Source organism: Anopheles stephensi, chromosome 3, assembly GCF_013141755.1.
Source record: "Anopheles stephensi strain Indian chromosome 3, UCI_ANSTEP_V1.0, whole genome shotgun sequence".
In the NCBI taxonomy this organism is placed as follows: Eukaryota; Metazoa; Arthropoda; class Insecta; order Diptera; family Culicidae; genus Anopheles; species Anopheles stephensi.
The window spans coordinates 76,722,220-76,739,246 of record NC_050203.1 but is presented as its reverse complement, the minus strand read 5'-3'; the positions used below and the strand labels follow the sequence as shown (position 1 = coordinate 76,739,246).

General features: G+C 46.5%; 3 protein-coding genes across 8 annotated transcripts; 1 reads left to right on the top strand and 2 right to left on the bottom strand.

Annotated features, from left to right (window-relative positions):
* Window positions 1-111: 111 nt before the first annotated feature.
* Window positions 112-8,656, bottom strand: LOC118510860 (adenylate kinase isoenzyme 5). 6 transcript variants are annotated; one of them, XM_036053197.1, is made up of 10 exons: window positions 6,188-7,134; window positions 4,654-4,818; window positions 4,466-4,576; window positions 3,442-3,584; window positions 2,854-3,036; window positions 2,676-2,784; window positions 2,258-2,594; window positions 1,964-2,180; window positions 1,725-1,889; window positions 112-1,359 (listed from the first exon to the last, which is right to left on the bottom strand). In XM_036053197.1, the coding sequence occupies exons 1-10, from the start codon at window positions 6,207-6,209 to the stop codon at window positions 982-984; spliced, it is 1,830 nt and encodes a 609-aa protein (XP_035909090.1). In that variant the 5' UTR covers window positions 6,210-7,134; the 3' UTR covers window positions 112-981. The 6 variants fall into 6 exon arrangements, with proteins under 6 accessions (XP_035909090.1, XP_035909091.1, XP_035909092.1 ...); XM_036053198.1 differs by having other exon boundaries at window positions 2,258-2,591; XM_036053199.1 differs by having other exon boundaries at window positions 2,258-2,540.
* A 2,953-nt stretch (window positions 8,657-11,609) lies between these two features.
* LOC118510851 (trithorax group protein osa-like) lies at window positions 11,610-14,921 on the bottom strand. The gene has a single exon (XM_036053184.1). It carries the CDS (start codon window positions 14,577-14,579, stop codon window positions 13,026-13,028), a length of 1,554 nt encoding a protein of 517 aa, XP_035909077.1. The 5' UTR covers window positions 14,580-14,921; the 3' UTR covers window positions 11,610-13,025.
* Window positions 14,922-14,943: 22 nt separating this feature from the next.
* Window positions 14,944-16,597, top strand: LOC118510852 (general transcription factor 3C polypeptide 5). The gene is made up of 2 exons (XM_036053185.1): window positions 14,944-15,188; window positions 15,253-16,597. Exons 1-2 carry the CDS (start codon window positions 15,057-15,059, stop codon window positions 16,534-16,536), a joined length of 1,416 nt encoding a protein of 471 aa, XP_035909078.1. The 5' UTR covers window positions 14,944-15,056; the 3' UTR covers window positions 16,537-16,597.
* The last annotated feature ends 430 nt before the right edge of the window (window positions 16,598-17,027 follow it).

The following is a 17,027-nucleotide window of genomic DNA, read 5'->3' as shown; positions in this document are numbered from 1 at the left end:
GTCGACGATTCGATGAGAGTGAGAGGAATTAAGTGAGAGAGAGAGAGATCGTCCCATAGTAAACGATGTGTGAGTAAAGTCTCCACAAAGCGTGAAAAGAGGACACGACAACAGGACACATTTTAAAATGCAGCGAGAAAATGAGACAGTCACTTACCCGCGATGGAGAATGCGCAATAGAACCGCTTTCCGTGTTCCGTTCCTCACGTGTGCTATCTAATGATATTTTTAAATCATTCATAATTTTTCTTTCCTTTCACGCAAAATTTCCACACAAAATAAAAACCCCTTCGGCGTTTCTGTTCAACTCTCCAAAAGTGACTGTCACGAATACTTCGATCAGTACTAGCTTCAATAAATGGCGCCACACTATGGACTGTCATTTCTAACATAAAAAGGGGCTAGAAATTGTTACTGGTTTGCTTTATTATTCCTTTTTTTAATTGTATTTGCGCTTAACAATTGCCTTTCTTTGGTCCTAGCCAAACATTAAAAAATTGTTACTGATTATCAGAAAAAAAGAGAAAACCAAACAACACAGTAGTGTAGTTCTCTAATGTAGTATGACGCTACTAAAACGTGAGGCCTACCGTCTATCAATCCGGTCCGATATCTTCAACTTCAAACTAAAAACAAAAGGCCCATAACGTACCCCGTTCCCGCCAACGTTCTCCTTGTTCCTCTCTCTTTATTTCCTGTTTTGGCACAATGCCAATATAAGATACCGACGGTTCCTCTATCATCCCTAATATCCCTTGCCGAGTTTCTAGACCGTTGCTCAGTTTCTTTAAAGCTATCAGCCACTGCTCGCAGTATTGCCCTATTTCGTACGATATACGATCCGCTTTTGAAGCGCCATTTTTTTTCTAACACCTATAAATTGCTCATTCAACTTCCCCCGGCCAAGCCCGGCGAGGCAAACAGACTTTTGTACTTATTGCTGTAGCTGTGATCTGCCATCATCTACTCCGCACGCTCACACTAAATGTGTGAATCGATCGGATAGCTGTCCGCTTCTTCCAGCATGTTGCGAAAGTTTGGTCGTCCGTTCGGGACGTACCCGTTCTTGGCCGCCTTACCACTGCCCGGGAGATGTCCGTTTGCCAGGCTTACGTGATGGCTAATCGTGGGAACGGCACCCGGCATTTCCGTGTCGAGATCCTGCACGATCGCATCCATGCTGTTGCGCTGGGTGCGCTGCAGCACGGTCTTGAAGGTGCCGATCTGTACCGGCGGAATGTCATCGTGCTGGTCGGGGTCAGTTTGGCCGAGGCAGGAGTTCAACACCCGCTCCATATTGACGCGAACGATTCGCTCAAACTCACGCTGTACCGATGGGCTGTCCGTGTCACCGTCAACCTTGAACGAGAAGCACAACGGTATGGGACCGATGAAGCCGATCGGGTGAAGGTTAGGCTAATTTGAGTGGTGGCGAGTGGTGGCGTGTACTAAGTATATATGTATGTGTAGGTTTGCGATGAACCGTATACAAACACTACCGTAACAGCTACGCTCTTGTATGGGTTAAAGGCTGGAAGGACATTTCCGATTGACACTGTTCGAATGATTAATAATGAATTGATGAAATTGATGGTGATGGAACGATTCCTGTAGTTCTGGAGTTCAGGAGACAGCGAGAAGCAGATGTCGAGGACGTTTCTTGACTTTGCAACAAAAGGGGGGACAAATAGTATATTTCATTCGGCAGATCAACCGATACTTACGATGGTGAGCCGACCCGCGGTATCCATCTCTTTGAGCATCGGAAGTGTTAGCTCCCGGAACAGCTCCAACCGACGGCGAAACGAGGACACAGTGTCATCCAGCCGACCCCGACCCAGCTGCAACTTCGAGCAGTCCAGCAATATTATTGGAGGCTTTTGATTGTACTGTGGGATGCGGACGAAACCGTACAAGAGTTAGCTGAGTCATGCACACTTTACCCATCAGCTAGAATTCTTACCTTTCGCTCGAAATCAGCGACCTGCTCCATATCCCGCGGATACCCATCGATGATAACGCCCCGCTTGTCGGCCAACTGCTTTAGCTGACCCTGAATCAACGCGTCCAACGATTTCTTAGGCACCATCTCACCCGCCGTTATTGCTTCCTTCACCGCGTAATTATCCGACCCCACGCGTGGTCCTGATTCGGCAACGGCTCGCAACGACCTTCCCACACTGTTCAGACGCAGAAGGAACACCATTATGAAACATTTTCCTTTCTTGGTGTAAATTCTACCAAATTTGATCCCTACCTAAAATGACCCCAGCCCGGATTGATTCCAACCGCCTTCAGACACAGCGTCGCTTTGTTACTGCCCGGACCTCCGATTACCCAGATGACGGGCGGCGGTCCAGAGCCACGGTGCGGCCGGAACCGTTCGGGTGAGGCCGGTTCACCGTACCCACCGACCAGGACCGTTTCGCCGGTTGTCTGGTGCAGGCTGGAGCGAGATTGCTGCCGCTGCAGCAACCCGTGCGACGTGGGACGCGCCATCTGGTCTGCTGCTGCGTTTGCTGGGCGGGCCCCGGGGTTTGCTGGGGGCGGAGGCGTGCGAGTATGGTTTAATTCTACTTGATGTGCGGGACCTGCTGCAATGACCTTAGGTTGACTAGGTGCCGTGTCTACACTAACTATACTGCCGGGTATGTCATCTACGCCCCTGCCCATACCTGCGACTCCGTTTAACAGTGCTTCCTGATTTTCTTGCGCACCGAGTATGTCGAGTATGGCGGTGCGAAAGTCTTTGTACACCTCCGACGGCGATCGTTCACCGTTGATCTGGAAGAAGGTTCACACCGTGAAGGGTCAGTGATAGCTAGCGAGAGCGATAGCAGCGACGTTGCTTACCGCGATCAGCATATCGCTCTGATCGAAGTAGTCCGCCACGGGCATGACGTTCTTGAAGAAGTTCTCCAGCTCCATCTTGGCCAGCGAAAGTACCACGTGGCCCAGCTTGGCACCGTAATCGATCTGCTTCTGTAGTATGGCCTGACGCCAGGATATCAGTATCACACCGTTGATTACCTGGATCTGTAGAGAGAAAGCATAAACCCACGGAGCATCCGGTTCGGTTTTAGTCCGTGGAGAAGCAGGGAAGGAATGGAGGAAGCCGGCTTTTATCCATCAAGGTCAACCAGACCGGACGAAAGACTGCCTAGTCAATAGTACGCGAGAAATTGAATATCTATTCATAGCCTTCTGTATTATTTCCGGCCGTGTGGGGACGTGAACAACATTTACTGGACAGGCAGGAGCTATGCGGGCGGGCTTTAATGACTTTGACAAACAAACTGTCAGCAGCTTGTTCTTGGCTGTATCCTTATGTGGATGAATGGAACATGGGTGGCTTGGATTTGCATCCCCGAGTAAAAATCGATCGGGCAGTTTGTTTGTTTGTGAAGAAAAGACATTTAATTTTTCCAGAAGATCACCTACCTTTTCCGAGTACTCGACGACGTCCCGCATCGATCGTGGATATCCGGATACAAGGTAAGTTTTGGCAGCTGGTGACATTTTCATTTCCAGCATCAGTACCTCGGTGACCGTGCGCGAGGAAAGCTGGGAGAAGTCTTGCATATCTGGAAAAATAAAGGACGGACGACGTTACGAAACACCGTGACGCTGTTCCACGACGCCCTGATCAAGCGGTGCGGCCAGGTGGCAGGTAGCAAAAGGACCTTGAAAGGCTTTCCAACGGAGGCCGTCACATATGGTAATGTGGCGTATCGGTTAAATGATTGTGTTATGTGCGCTATTTGACCTTAATCAATATTTGATTAATTTATCAACCGGGGCCCTGTTGTCTTGCTTCCCGTTCTACTGTGCGCTCTACGCCCAGTGCTGTGGCTGTAAGAGTGTCCAGGGCTGGGTTACTTTTTTTCTTGTACCCACCACAATCGGAACCAAATCAAGGGCTATCGGAAATCGATCGAGAAAGTTCTCCTCCGGTCAATAGACACTGCTTTGACTGTGTGTATGCGCCGGAGCATTACTTCTTCGACAGGCGCCTTCCTTCGATTCGAAGAAGAAGTCCATGAAAAGTTCATGTCGCAATTATCTCCCGAGTTCGAGGACAAGCGTGGACCGTACACGATTTGTTCCCGTTTGATCGTGGGGACAATTTACCGGGCGCGGTAGATTCCCTCCCCTAAAACCGGAACCGGCAAGATGACGGTACCAACTGGCCGGCAACTACCTTCGCTCATCGTCGATTTGTCAGCGGGTAATAACTTCGGAATTATTGATTTTTATTTGCCTACACGCTATGGGCCACCTTGTCACCTTCGGACCTCCGGCCCAACCTACCGGTATGGTGTAATACCATTAAAGAACTTCCTGAGAGAGTGTTTTAAAATTCAAACGTAACGTCCATCGTAATAATGGGGACCACCACATGGCGGCAGATGCTGGTGGTGGTTGTTTGTTTTTTAAGTGTGAGAGCAAGAAATTACTGTCTTACCATTCCCGATGGCGTACTGTTGCAGCAGGTCCATCATGTTGATGTGCGTAACACCGCGGCGCTCCTGCATCAGAGTATCGCAGTGCGTTACTTTACCACTACCGGGGCCACCTAGAGATTTGTGTTCGAAACCGTTTAAAACTTTCTGACAAATTTTCGGAACCGTTTAGTGTTGAAACATCTATTACCCAGCACGAATATGACGGGCACTTTCGGTGGATCGAACTTCACCTTGCCGGTGTTCTGCATCCCGGCGATGGCACTTTTCGGGGTGCGTACCACGGCGGAACGCGTACTCGGCCCACCGCCTTTCCAGTCTGGGTCCTCTATGTCGGACGCAGTGTTGTTTTTTTCTGGCCATGAAAAAAAAAGAAAACAAGGGATACAACGATTTTTATTCACTAGAATAACCCCTTTATAAGAGATTCCTTTTCGCCCAGTGCTCGCTGTGCCTGTAAATATGCAATGGCTATTTTTGAAACCGTATTTAACTAGCATACGAGGCTATAGAGTATGTAAAGAAGGTAACACACGTCTTATTCTAGGAAAGCCCAATACCAAAAGATTAACCAAAATATAAGGAAAACTGGAACGGATGAGAAAAAATCCTTTTTATTCACAGCTCAATGCGCCTGAATGTATGCAGTAAAAAATATCTAACTATTTTAGGTAGCGTTCGAGATTATAATAAAGAAGTGAGATAAATCAGATTAATAAATGTAATTTCGCAACGATTTTTTCATAACGCAAAAGCCTGAAAGCATGCAATTTTTTATTGTCCGATAAGTAGATGAGATAAACGAGTAGAATTTTGTTCTGATTTATCCTGAATTTGCTAAGCCTGAAGGTATGCAATCAATATTTTTTTTAACATAATTCAGCAACATACGAGCATGCAAAGAATAAGGATAGCTATAATGGTAGATAGACTTACGATCTAATTTTTCTTCTTCTTCTTCCTTGGCACTACAACCTCAAGAGTTCTCGGCCTGCCATTTCTGGCTTTCTGTGACTTGATTTTACCCGTAGCAAAGTAGTCAGCCCTGCGTACGGGGAGGCAGTCTGGATGGGATCTAATTTTTCACGAGCTGACCGTTTTAGGTGTTTAGCGATGTTTTATATCATTGTTTTGATTTATCAAGTATTTTCAAGGCTTGAAGGTAAGCTAACACATTTTTTGGTGCTTAAACGAGGTCGCAAAGAATAAGTAGATAAAAAAGTTGTATATTGGCAGATACGTTCTAATTTTCCAGAGCTATGAAACGCCTGCAGCAGCATGCCAAAGCCCGATTTTACTACCCTTTTTTGCAGTCTTCTATTGGTAAATAATGGTAAATTATAAGTAGATGACAGGAGAAAGACATAGCTAGAGTTTATTTCGCCTTAGGGTCAACGCACTCACTATTTTTGTAGTCGTTTAAGGACTATTCTTAACTCGTTTCAGTGAAAATCTGTAATTCCGATACGTTTACAGCGCCAAAGTCGAAAACTAACTATTACATACCTTCAGGCGTAACATTATGAAATAGAAGAAAACAAACAATTGCATACTTTCAGGGGGATTTTTAATATTTTTGATAGCAGGTTTCTTATTTTAGCCTTATTTTCACCAATTAAGAAAACATGAATGGTAAATTATCCTTCAGTCCTTATGTAAACAGTCGCTTATGTCTCCAATCGCTTATCAACCACAGCCAACGATCGCTGCCCCGATGAGCTTACCTGTATCTAGACAAATACCCATTATCCATTCGAGTTAATTGTTGTTGTGCGAAAGCTTTTTCCGAAATCAATTAGATGCAGCTAGTGTACCGGCACTGGTGCCCGGACGGACGATGCATCGATGGAAGTGATCGAATGAAAATTCTCCAGCCCAATCCGATTTCCCGATCTTTATCGCAACACTGCACTGTCAGTAATTATAACTGCACGAACCTCGCACGCACGGATGCATAACGACGCCCTTTTAGACCTAGCACTGTGTGGTACTTTCACTTCTGTTTAACTTAAGTTTATTATCCTTTCTTGTAAATGCAAGTTTGCTTCCGATGTTTTTTATGGCATTCCTAAAGGCATCACTAAAAGTTGTCCCATAAAAGAGGCAGGAGAACGTCATCGCGGCAACCAGCAAAGCTAATTGTTGTTTGTCTATGTCGTCCGAAGGTCTGCGCTACACGCGTGAAGCGTACCATGACGCGCTCGATAAACCCGAGCAGAACTGGACGTTGGGAAATTTAACCCTCGTACCAACCAGCCCACCACCTCTCACATTCTTCCCGCTTGGACGAGCTTTTCTTTTACGTGCTGTGCGCTCTGTTCCGGAGTAAACACAATTATAACTCGATGAAAGTGACATTATTCTGTCAAAACAAACCATCAAGTCTGATTGAGCGCTTGAGCGCGGTCACATTAAATAAGGCCGGTGGGGGCTGGGCACTGGGGCTGGAATTTTCCAACCCCGTTCAGTGGGTACGTAACGCGCCGGGAAAGTTCGGTCAATCACGAACGCGAATTTTACATTCGCTTGGGAACGTTGCCTCGAAAAACTGGCCACTTCAAGGTAAACAAAGTGTGTGTGGAAAAAAAACTGGATGATTCAGCAAGTACACGCGTATCTGTAGTAGTAGTATCCGCTAGATGGCATTGTTTTATGAGTGGAAGTGACAACACCTTCACGGGGTGCGTGATCTATCCCGACGGGGTGGCAGGGGCAAAAGTAAACGCCATAAAAAATTAACCATGTTTTGGCTTCGAGTATGGCTTGTCACCGGAGTGAACCGTCCATCGGCGAGTGAGTGAGAGAGAGAGAGAGACCTCAAACACTGATCGTGAGACAAAGTTCTGTCGTGAATCCTACCGTCGCCCGAGGAAAGGATTCGAATGGACTGCACGGACCCACACACATACTACGACCGTTCGGAGGTAATCGAAAGTGAATCTAAAACAATGAAACATTGATGAAATTATGTTGCCGTTCCAGCACATTCTCCGAGGGTCGGCCCGATGGTCGGACCCGGGACCTTACGCGAAACACCGGAGAGAGCATTGGAATGTTTTGGAATCCAGCGCTAGAATCCTGATTCCAAGTAAATGAGTTTTTGCTTCACCCTTTATAAATTATAAACGCTTCGATTCATAGTTTCAATTTCTTCGCACGTTATAATACCGCGTCCTTGCAGCAGGAGTAGCGTTAGCCATTCGGGGCAAACCTTTCACTAGCGAGATTTTATCACCACACATTGCGGCACAAACGATCGACGATGCGGTGTGTCCCATTACCTTGCGCCATTAATTCACGAATAAAGGTTGGTTCAACCATATTTCACGCATTAAGCGAAAGCAAATTAAAAATGGTCCCGGCTGGCTAATGGACCGATAACAAACACAATCTGCTCGGCAAACACGTACCACCACACACACGCGTAGTTCACACACAGACACACGCCACGGTCGAGTTAATAGCCACCATTCACCTCATTCAACCGTAAAATCGCTTTATATGAAACGATGAAAAATCGATACATTTCATTCAAATTGTCAATCCTGCCGTACCGCGCCCGTCCGCCGGGGTGGTTTGAGGATCGTGCGGCTCACGCATGCAGAGAGCATCGGGCGGTTGTTAGTCATCGGGCATCATCATCATCATCATGCCGTCACTAATTGTCTTCCACCGCGTGTACTATCCATTAGCTCCTTGGATGCTCCTAGGGACGCTTTGTCTGATCGATTCCGCATGAATCATCACCGCGAACTGAGAACTTCAACTTCAACTTTTATCCTGAGGATTGAGGATCACCTCTGAGCAGGCACAAGATCAACTGTCACACTACCGACCGGATACTACCCGTAACTATAGATCTACCCGACAACAAAAGTAAAACGGTGAAACCACACTCGGCCACTAAAGGATCGAAGGTGACGCAGATAGTGCCCGGTGTGCGCACCGCAGGAAATGCCGACTCTCACTGTTTGCCGATGGCGATGGCGTTTGCTTTTTTACCCCCAAGAGCCCCAGTGCCCAGTGCGGTTGAATAATTGATCCTTCTGTACGAGGTTGTACGAGGACGCGCAGGAACCATTTACCAAGACCGCCCGATATACTAACCTCGCTCGCTCTCTCGCGGCGTCCATATGTGAACAGACGCACACATATATGTTCTTCTGTTCCAACCCTTGCCTAAGCCCTGACCATGCGCCTCCTTTCACCTTCGAGCGAGCCTTGAGTACACGGCAGGCAGGTAGTACGTGTCTGTGGTTGTACGGGTGCTGATGGTCAGACGGACCGGTACGAACCTGACAGTATGAAGAGCTATGATAGTGGGAGCTTACTTACGCGTATCTTCCGCGGCTGTCTGGTCTGGTCGTCGTCCAGCTGGGTTCTGTTCGGAAGGCGACCCAGTTTTTGCATCACACCACACGCGGTTTGCGATCTTTTATAAGCATTCTCGTTAGAGTCTAGGTCGCCCGACATTGAACCGGGTTCAAGCGAGTTGAAAACTTTCATCTTCATTTGCTCATTTTTTATCATCTCTGTTTGGATATCATTAAATATGGGCTGATGGTGGGGAACTGTTTTGCAAAACAAAAAAACTATATTACTCACCCACTCCACCCAGTACTTCAAGACTTGCTTCGCCAACCACTTTTGTGTGATGGTCTTAAAAATTCAATAAATTATTTTAAATACCGGAACTGCTCCAGATGGTTCGATTCGTGTGTCCTCAACCCCCCCAAACCCGGCGCTAGTACATTAGTATCACTGGATCGATTGATTCTAATGACAATTTTCAACACCCTTTACGCTTCGACGATACCGCACGAAACTGGTTAGCGAGCTTAGCTCCGGTGGGAGGTCAAGCCGGTTGACAGAGAAAAAGGACATGCCACGAGGGAAGTGGGTGAAAGGAATACAAAAAAAAAATAGACTACCCACGAGGAGTCCTCGCCGGTGGGAAAATATGTTTTCTGTCACGGGTCACCAACACCTTGCCCGGTGTGCGTGTATGGATCGGTGTGTGTGTGTGCATGAGAGTGTCCTTCCATGACAGGTTTCATTTTTCATCCGCCACTAGACGCTCGCCGGGGCTTCGACAGGCCTGGTGTGAGTTTTCTCCGACCTAATTACAGCAGCTCATCGTTTAAACAGGCAATTTGAGGAGGGGGTTTCCCGGTTATGATTTCGTTCCCGAGTAACAGGCCTGGCCTCTGTCTGCTTTCGATAGCGGATAAACACTATCATTTGGTGGGCGAGACCGCGGGAGTCTCTAATAACTGGGAGTTTAGACCAGCGGAATGAGCTACTTAAAATCGTGACCGGTTGTCAGGCAGAAGCTGAGAAGGCAAACTGGTAGCATTGACCTCCGGATTTGGACCGGGATCGGAACATGTGGTACAGAGATTGTTCTATGATGTTTTAATTGCGTTTACATACTCCAAAATTTGTTCCTAGATTTTCTCTCACTGTTCATTGAGCTTTATTCTTATAAAATGCACTATTTAAGTAGATCAGTAAATATCAACCATTCCTACTGCCATTACTTTTGGAACCAACCGATTGGAACATTGTCTTCCATCGCCCTTAAAACAAGCAGTCTAATAAAACGATCGTTTTCCCCCGCAGGTCGCATTAACGTGTCCATTATTCATGGCAAATAGCACCGAGACGAGCTTTTTTTTTTTCAAGGACTGCCGCAGCATGTGCGATTCTTCCCGTGGTGAATAATTCAACGCTCAAAACTTCTTGCATCCGACAATGTCTGAAAATTGAAATGGGGAAGGCAAAGCAGAAGAATGGAAGAAAAAGCGACGACCATCCGGTTAAAGGGAAGCAAGAAGACACCTTCCACACTCGCACATACGGTAGGTAGGATGGGACCGTCTTGGGTGTGTATTATTCATTCGTGTCAACTGGCCGATCCACGGGGAAGATTGAGTTATGGAAGCTCACCCGGGGGGCTTTTGCAGGGTAAGGGGGGCAGTGAGGCAGAGTATTTGATTTCCTTAAATAGCACACGGCTAACGTTAATTGGGACAGTAGTAAGCTAATATAAAGATAATTACACTATTATTTCACCGTCGGACAGGTCTTACTTGCGATAGGTAACAGGAAGTGAAGCTGACGAGCCCACGACTTCATATTACTTTGAAGATACTCTTCATTATAGATTGGTTTTATAGAATATCAATTTATCAGATACCTCACATTCTTTCAGAATTAAGGCATTGTAAGACATTGTTTTGCCAACTTCAGGGAAGCCGGAACGGTAGAGATCTCGTGGTCCAGAGATCATAATCTTCCAGGAGTTGTCTTCTTCCAAGAGACATCTTTATCTAAGGATCGCCACATTCCATGGAACCTCATCTATTCATGGAACTTGACATCTAATTGGCCTAATGGACTAGGGATAAAGAACTGCCTTATCGAACAAAAAATGTATTGTATCTTTATAAATCAAAAAATGTCAAGAGACCAGTTGAAGATCTGTTGCTACTCCGCTTCAAACACAGGACCTCTTGTTGACGATTGGCTATTAACAATATTGACAAAGACTGCTACTGAGGGCCGTTGGGGGAGAGTTTGTAAACCCGAAAACAGTTTTTGTCTTCTGACCAAAACGGTCGTATTTATCATGACCAGATAGTTATCAACGAAAGCAAATACATCTGAAAGCCTCTTCAGTAGAGACCGGGAACGCTATACCAATAAAGCACAATTAGAGACTGATCTGTTAGGCGGAGATATTACAGAGATCAGTCTTTTTCCTTGATGAATCGTGATGTGGCGAAATCGTATTTTCGGGAGGAGAATACCGAAAGATTCTGGCGTATGAACTGTATTCAATCGGAAGGATAAAGTCGCCTAAAACAAACGTCATGGAGATCGTTTATTACTGGCGATCCCCGACGCTCCTCAACTTCTCTTCAATCGTTGGGGATGATTGATCGGCTGTTTTGCTCATAACTCTTACAAATCATGTAATAACTCAGTAACTGGTTTTCTTTCTGTATATAACAGAGATAATACATAATACGAAGGATGGTAGAATAGGCTGTTAGCACATAGCTCAATGCTTTAGGAAGTTGATAAAATCAGAATGTGATATATCTTGTATAACTTAGCGTGTGATTAAAACAATCAAGACTATTCTGGTGTTAATATTTATTTTATTGTTGCATTGTCTCACTGTGATGAGTAAACAAGGTGCTTGCATTCAAAAAAAAAAACATGGCATGCATGTTAGCATAAAATCTTTCTCTTCTAATAACATTTTAAAAAGCGTTTTAAATCTGGTCTTTGCCTGGAATACAAATCTACATCCTAATGGTGAATTGCACGGGTGCGCCACTGGAAGCGTTGCTTGCGCTAATTTAAAAAAAATCCAAACCATATTGCCTTAGTTCATTCTGCCTCATTTTTCTGTCCACTAAATCCACCCTATTATATTGACGGACCAAATGAATGCATTACTACGTGAGGATTATGATAGGTATAATTTTACACTTTTTTTCCACAACATCGGTTGAGATAAAGACGAAAAAATGGATACAAATCTACCTTAAATTTGGCGACACAGAAGTACAAGAACATCGGTATAGTATCCGGTTACAAGGTACAGCTTACAGTCTACCATGGTGTAAAAGTTTTACCCTACTACAGTGTACTCAATATCGCTACTCCTTATGGTTGGTTCGGTTTAAATCGCTACAAACATTAAGACACGACATTTCTGAAGTAAAATATAGCACAGGTAAAAAGGTACGCACCGGTTAGGTAAATAGAGTGGTTTGGCGTCATTCAGGGAAAACAGGAGAACATTCGGTAGTATACACTGACTTTACATTATCCTCTACATGTTACTATGAGAGAGAGAGAGAGCATGAGATGTGTATAGAGGATGGTCGTTAGTGAGAAGTTTCCAGGCAGGAAGAATTTTAGCGTCTGGCGAGACCTAAAACATTAAGACATCTAGCAAGTATGCTGCAGCTATCTAGACACTGTTGCCTGTAGCTGTTACGATCGTGGGCAAGACTATTTCTAGCACACTTTCCTCTGACTTTTAAATATTGTTTTCAATTTAAAAATAGCTATGTTAACAAAAGACTCAGGTTGTTTGAAGTAATTATATTACCCGTTTAGAATTAAACCGAAAAGCAAATCACACGTGATACTTTTATCAAAAAGTAAAGCTAGTGCAGTCGGAACAGATCACATATCGAGAAGGATTACTATAAAAATACTCTGCTGCAGCTGTGGCCGAAGCGAGAATCATCGTTACAATCTGTTAACTTGTTTAAATGGTTTCAGTGCATGAAAAAATGCTTAAATGCCCTGTAGCTGTAGCGGTGTATGTGATGGATCATTTTCTTAGAATTTCACTGTAAGTGTATGGCAATCTTCGCTTACAAAATGTTTCGCTTAAAACATTTTCCATAAACTAAATAAAATCAGACCGCCACCAAAGACTTATGTGCTTCTTGTAACACACTTGAAACTGAAATGCTGCCTTAAAATACTTCATTAATCGATTTTTAATCGACACATTTACGACTAGAGCCAAAATTAGAAGCGAATGATCAGCGAGCGCATGCCTCCCGACAGGAGCAATGCTCCAAGGGTTGTTAGAAGCGAGATCATCTGCATCGAGCCACCGCTAGTGGTTTTAAACTGAGACGCCACGGCTGGTGTAACGGTTTCCGGCTGAGCTGCCACATTGGTAGGGGCCAGCGATAGTGGAGGATTTTCCGGATCCGGGATAAACTGTCCGGAGGCATCGTAGCGCCCGGGAGTAAACATTTGCGACAGTGGATCATACAATCCCGACTGGAAAACGTTCGTTTCCGGTATGTAACGGCCCGGTGTGAAGATTCCGGTGGTTGGGTCATATTCACCCGGCGGTACGTACTGACCGGTGGCGGGATAATACTGACCCGGTGGTGGAATATACTGCTTAGCATTCGGATCGACTGTGGTTGTTTCAGCGGGTGCCGTTTGCACCGGTGTTTGAGCCATGGGATTCGAATTTTCTCCCGCTCCTTGCATTGGAGCTAGTGGGACCGATGACTGACCGTTGGTACCGGTTGCTGGGGGCGCGGGGTTCGGAACAGCAGCAACCCCGGAAGCTTGAACCGGTCCCGGTGCGGCACCTTCCACCGGAGCAGCACCAGCAGCTGGCGCAGCGGGAACGTTGTTTATGATCGTTACTCCACCGTTGGTATCGCGATAACGGCCACGGTCTTCCGGGCGGAGTGCGTTGTACAGAGCCGATCCAGCCGCACCGGCCAGCAAACCCGTGCCAATACCAGCCGCAATACCGCCGACACCGATGCCAGAGCTTTGCGGTTTGTACGCTCCGACCGGAATGGCCGCAATGGGGAACGATGGTGCTGGCGCATAGTTTACCGGTGGTGCATAGCCACCACCCTGGAATGTGCCATGGGGTGCACCGAAACCGGATGCTGGCGGATGATACCCACCAGCTCCTCCATATCCTCCCATCATCGGTTGTCCGTATCCTCCCGGCTGGCCGTACGATCCTGGCTGACCGAAACCAGGCTGGCCCGGTCTAAAGCCTTGATTTCCCGGACTGTACATCGGTGGTGGATCATTGAAGCGTGAGTTCATGTTGGGATTGTTCGCGGCCGAGTAGGGTGGCGGTGGGCCGTGGGAGTACGGTGGCGGAGGAGCTCCCGGAGCCGAATGCGTCTGATGTGTGTTGCTGTGTGTCGCTTGCACCGGATATGGAGGTTTAGCAGCATTCGATTGTACCGGGTAGGGTGGCTTATTGGCAGCTGGCTGCGCAACGGACCCGGCCGGTTTGGCCTGATTGTTCACGTTCCATCCGATGTTGCGCTGGTTCGAGGTATCGACCGGGGCGGACGGTTTCGGGGCCGGTTTTGGTGCTGGTTTCGCTTGGTAATTGTTGTAGCTTAGACTGCCCGGATTGCTGTAGCTGGTGGAGCTAGGTTTGCGTCCCGACGACGAAGACGAGGAAGAACTTTTGCTGCGACTCTTTGTCTTCAATGCTTCGGCCTTCGGCAGTAGGCAGGACACAGCTAGTAGCATGCAGACGGCCAACACTTTCAGCCTCCTGGCTTCATAACCTCTTTCTCTCATGATGCACGTGGACTTTTGCGAACTTGTTTTCAGCAACCTTACTTTTGTATCTGTTTAGACTAATTAGATTTAAACTACACCTTCATGTGGCACCAGTTGTGCAAATACTGAGCACTACTTCCTGGAATGGGTCCAATTGCCTTTGCACGCACACACACGCAGTAACTGCGCAGTTGTATTTTTATTTTTATTGAACACAATATTACCACTAACCGGGTAAGCAGCAGCAGATTACGGTGGACAATTGGATACTTATCAAAAGCTGCACAAATCCTCTAATTTTGCAATGTTTTGTTTATTTGCTTTTGCAAAATTGATTTTTTTTCTGTGTTTTTCTTCTTCTGACGTTTCTGTCGGAGCTGTCATCCTGCTGTCAAACGTTGTATTTGGCGGCCAAATGTAAACAAACATCTCGCCGGGATTGCTTGTATCCTGCTGCAAAACTGCAGAAAACGAGCCGGATTATCGTGAAAAAGGATGGAATACAGCTCAAAAAATGCTCACGAGCATGAATTTCATAGAAATCTCGTGTGTATCGTTTATCCGGGGATCGTAAAGAACCCAGATCGTATGATAGAAACGCTGGGAGGAATCCGCGAAATAAGCAACGTAAGTAGAGCCAGCGGTAGCGTCCTCTTTTTCTAAAGAATTGAATTATATTCTCCCATTGCAGACATTCGGACAGGAGAAGCGGCGCCTAGAGCTACGCTTTCGGCCAGAATGCATTTACTCCAAGCCAGCGTTCGGTGATGGCCGACCAGCAACCGGGCTCTTGCTGAAGGTGAAAGTGCAGCGACGTAAATCGCAACCCGACTACCGATCGATCAGTTCGGTCCAGATAATGGGATGTGTACGGCGCTGCTACAATTTCGATTCGCTGTGTGACTTCCAACAGCTGCCCGCCTTTTATTTGCCGGCGACGGGAAGGGTCGAATGTCTGTACAATGAAATTGTTCCACGGGGTGCACACACATCCAGCCCGTTCGAAAAGCCACACAGCACTCCGTCTTTTATACCGCCCGTCTGCTTCAGCCGGAACGATTCGATGAACACGTTCGTGCTGCGCGAACCGAAGAAACCTCGTAAAGCCAACCCACCGGTCGACGGGTGTCACCGGCGACGGCGTCAAAAGCATGGCATTTACCACACGTTTTCACTCACCGAACCCATCCCGGAGAAAGCGACGGCTATGGCTTTGAATATGCTGAACGCGAAAGTCGTTACGGGGATTGAAATGGAGCAAGTGCGGCATGCGTTCTTGACGCGCCCGATCTGGACAAAGAATGCACTGATAAGCATCAATAAGCTGGAGTGCAGCAGCCAAACGCTGGGCGTGATTCTGCCATCAATCGCTTACTACTACGTGAACGGGCCGTGGCGCGGTACCTGGGTACGGTACGGGTACGATCCGCGCAAGCATTTCGAAGCGCGGGTCTACCAGCTGCTGGACTTCCGCGTGAGGTCCATTGGTTCGGTGCACGAGTGCATTAAAATTAAGCGTCTGTCGCGTGCGAAGGTAAACTACCGGACGGCGGATACCGTAACACACTACCGGGATGATGAGCAACAATTTGTGAACAGTGAGTTTGACGAGGAAACGGTGCCACCGTATCGCGTCATATACTATCAGTACTGTGACATTCATCTGAAGAAGGTTCAGGATATGCTGAAAAAGGTACCGTCGCCCAAGAGTGGAACCGTGTGCGATGAGCGGAACGGGTGGCTACCGTACCGGTTCGATGATCAGTGTCGCAACATCATGATGGAGATTGTGCTTAATAACATTCGCCGGCTGAGCGAGGAGCATCCGGAATCGTACGGCGCGATGGAATCGGTGGAGGAAGAAGATGACGATGAGGGCGATGAAGGGGAGTTGTCTGGATTCGAGGTGGATGAAGAGGACGAGGATGAGCTGGAAGGAATGATGGATTCGATGGACGATTCCATTACGGATTGAGGGTCTGTCTTGTATATTACGAGTTTACTGGAAACTAATAGACGTGTGTGTTAACTTGTAAGATGTCAGTCAGCTGTCCCTATTCTGAAACATCCGATACGCTTTGCCGAAGATAAAGCGATTTAGTTGATTTATTTTTAATGAGGATGTCTTAGCGCCTTTCTTCGTTTGGAGATTTCGGATACAAAGCTTCATTGCTGTCTCTTCTCCTCTATGCCTGGAGGACTTACCTACAAAAACATTCGAAATTGCTCACTCAACAAGGAGTCTGTAATTTACAAGGAACTGTAGGACTCGGGAAGATGAGTGCGCGGTTAAGTGCTTGATGAGCACTAGGACGCACTACAACCACTTTTGGTGAATTGCTCTTTAAAACTGTTTCTACAAATGCTGTAAATTTATCTGCTGTAAAAGAACATTTTATTGAAGATCACACTAGAATAAAATTCGTTTTAAACAGCACATTGCTCCTTTTGACCGAAATTATTAAA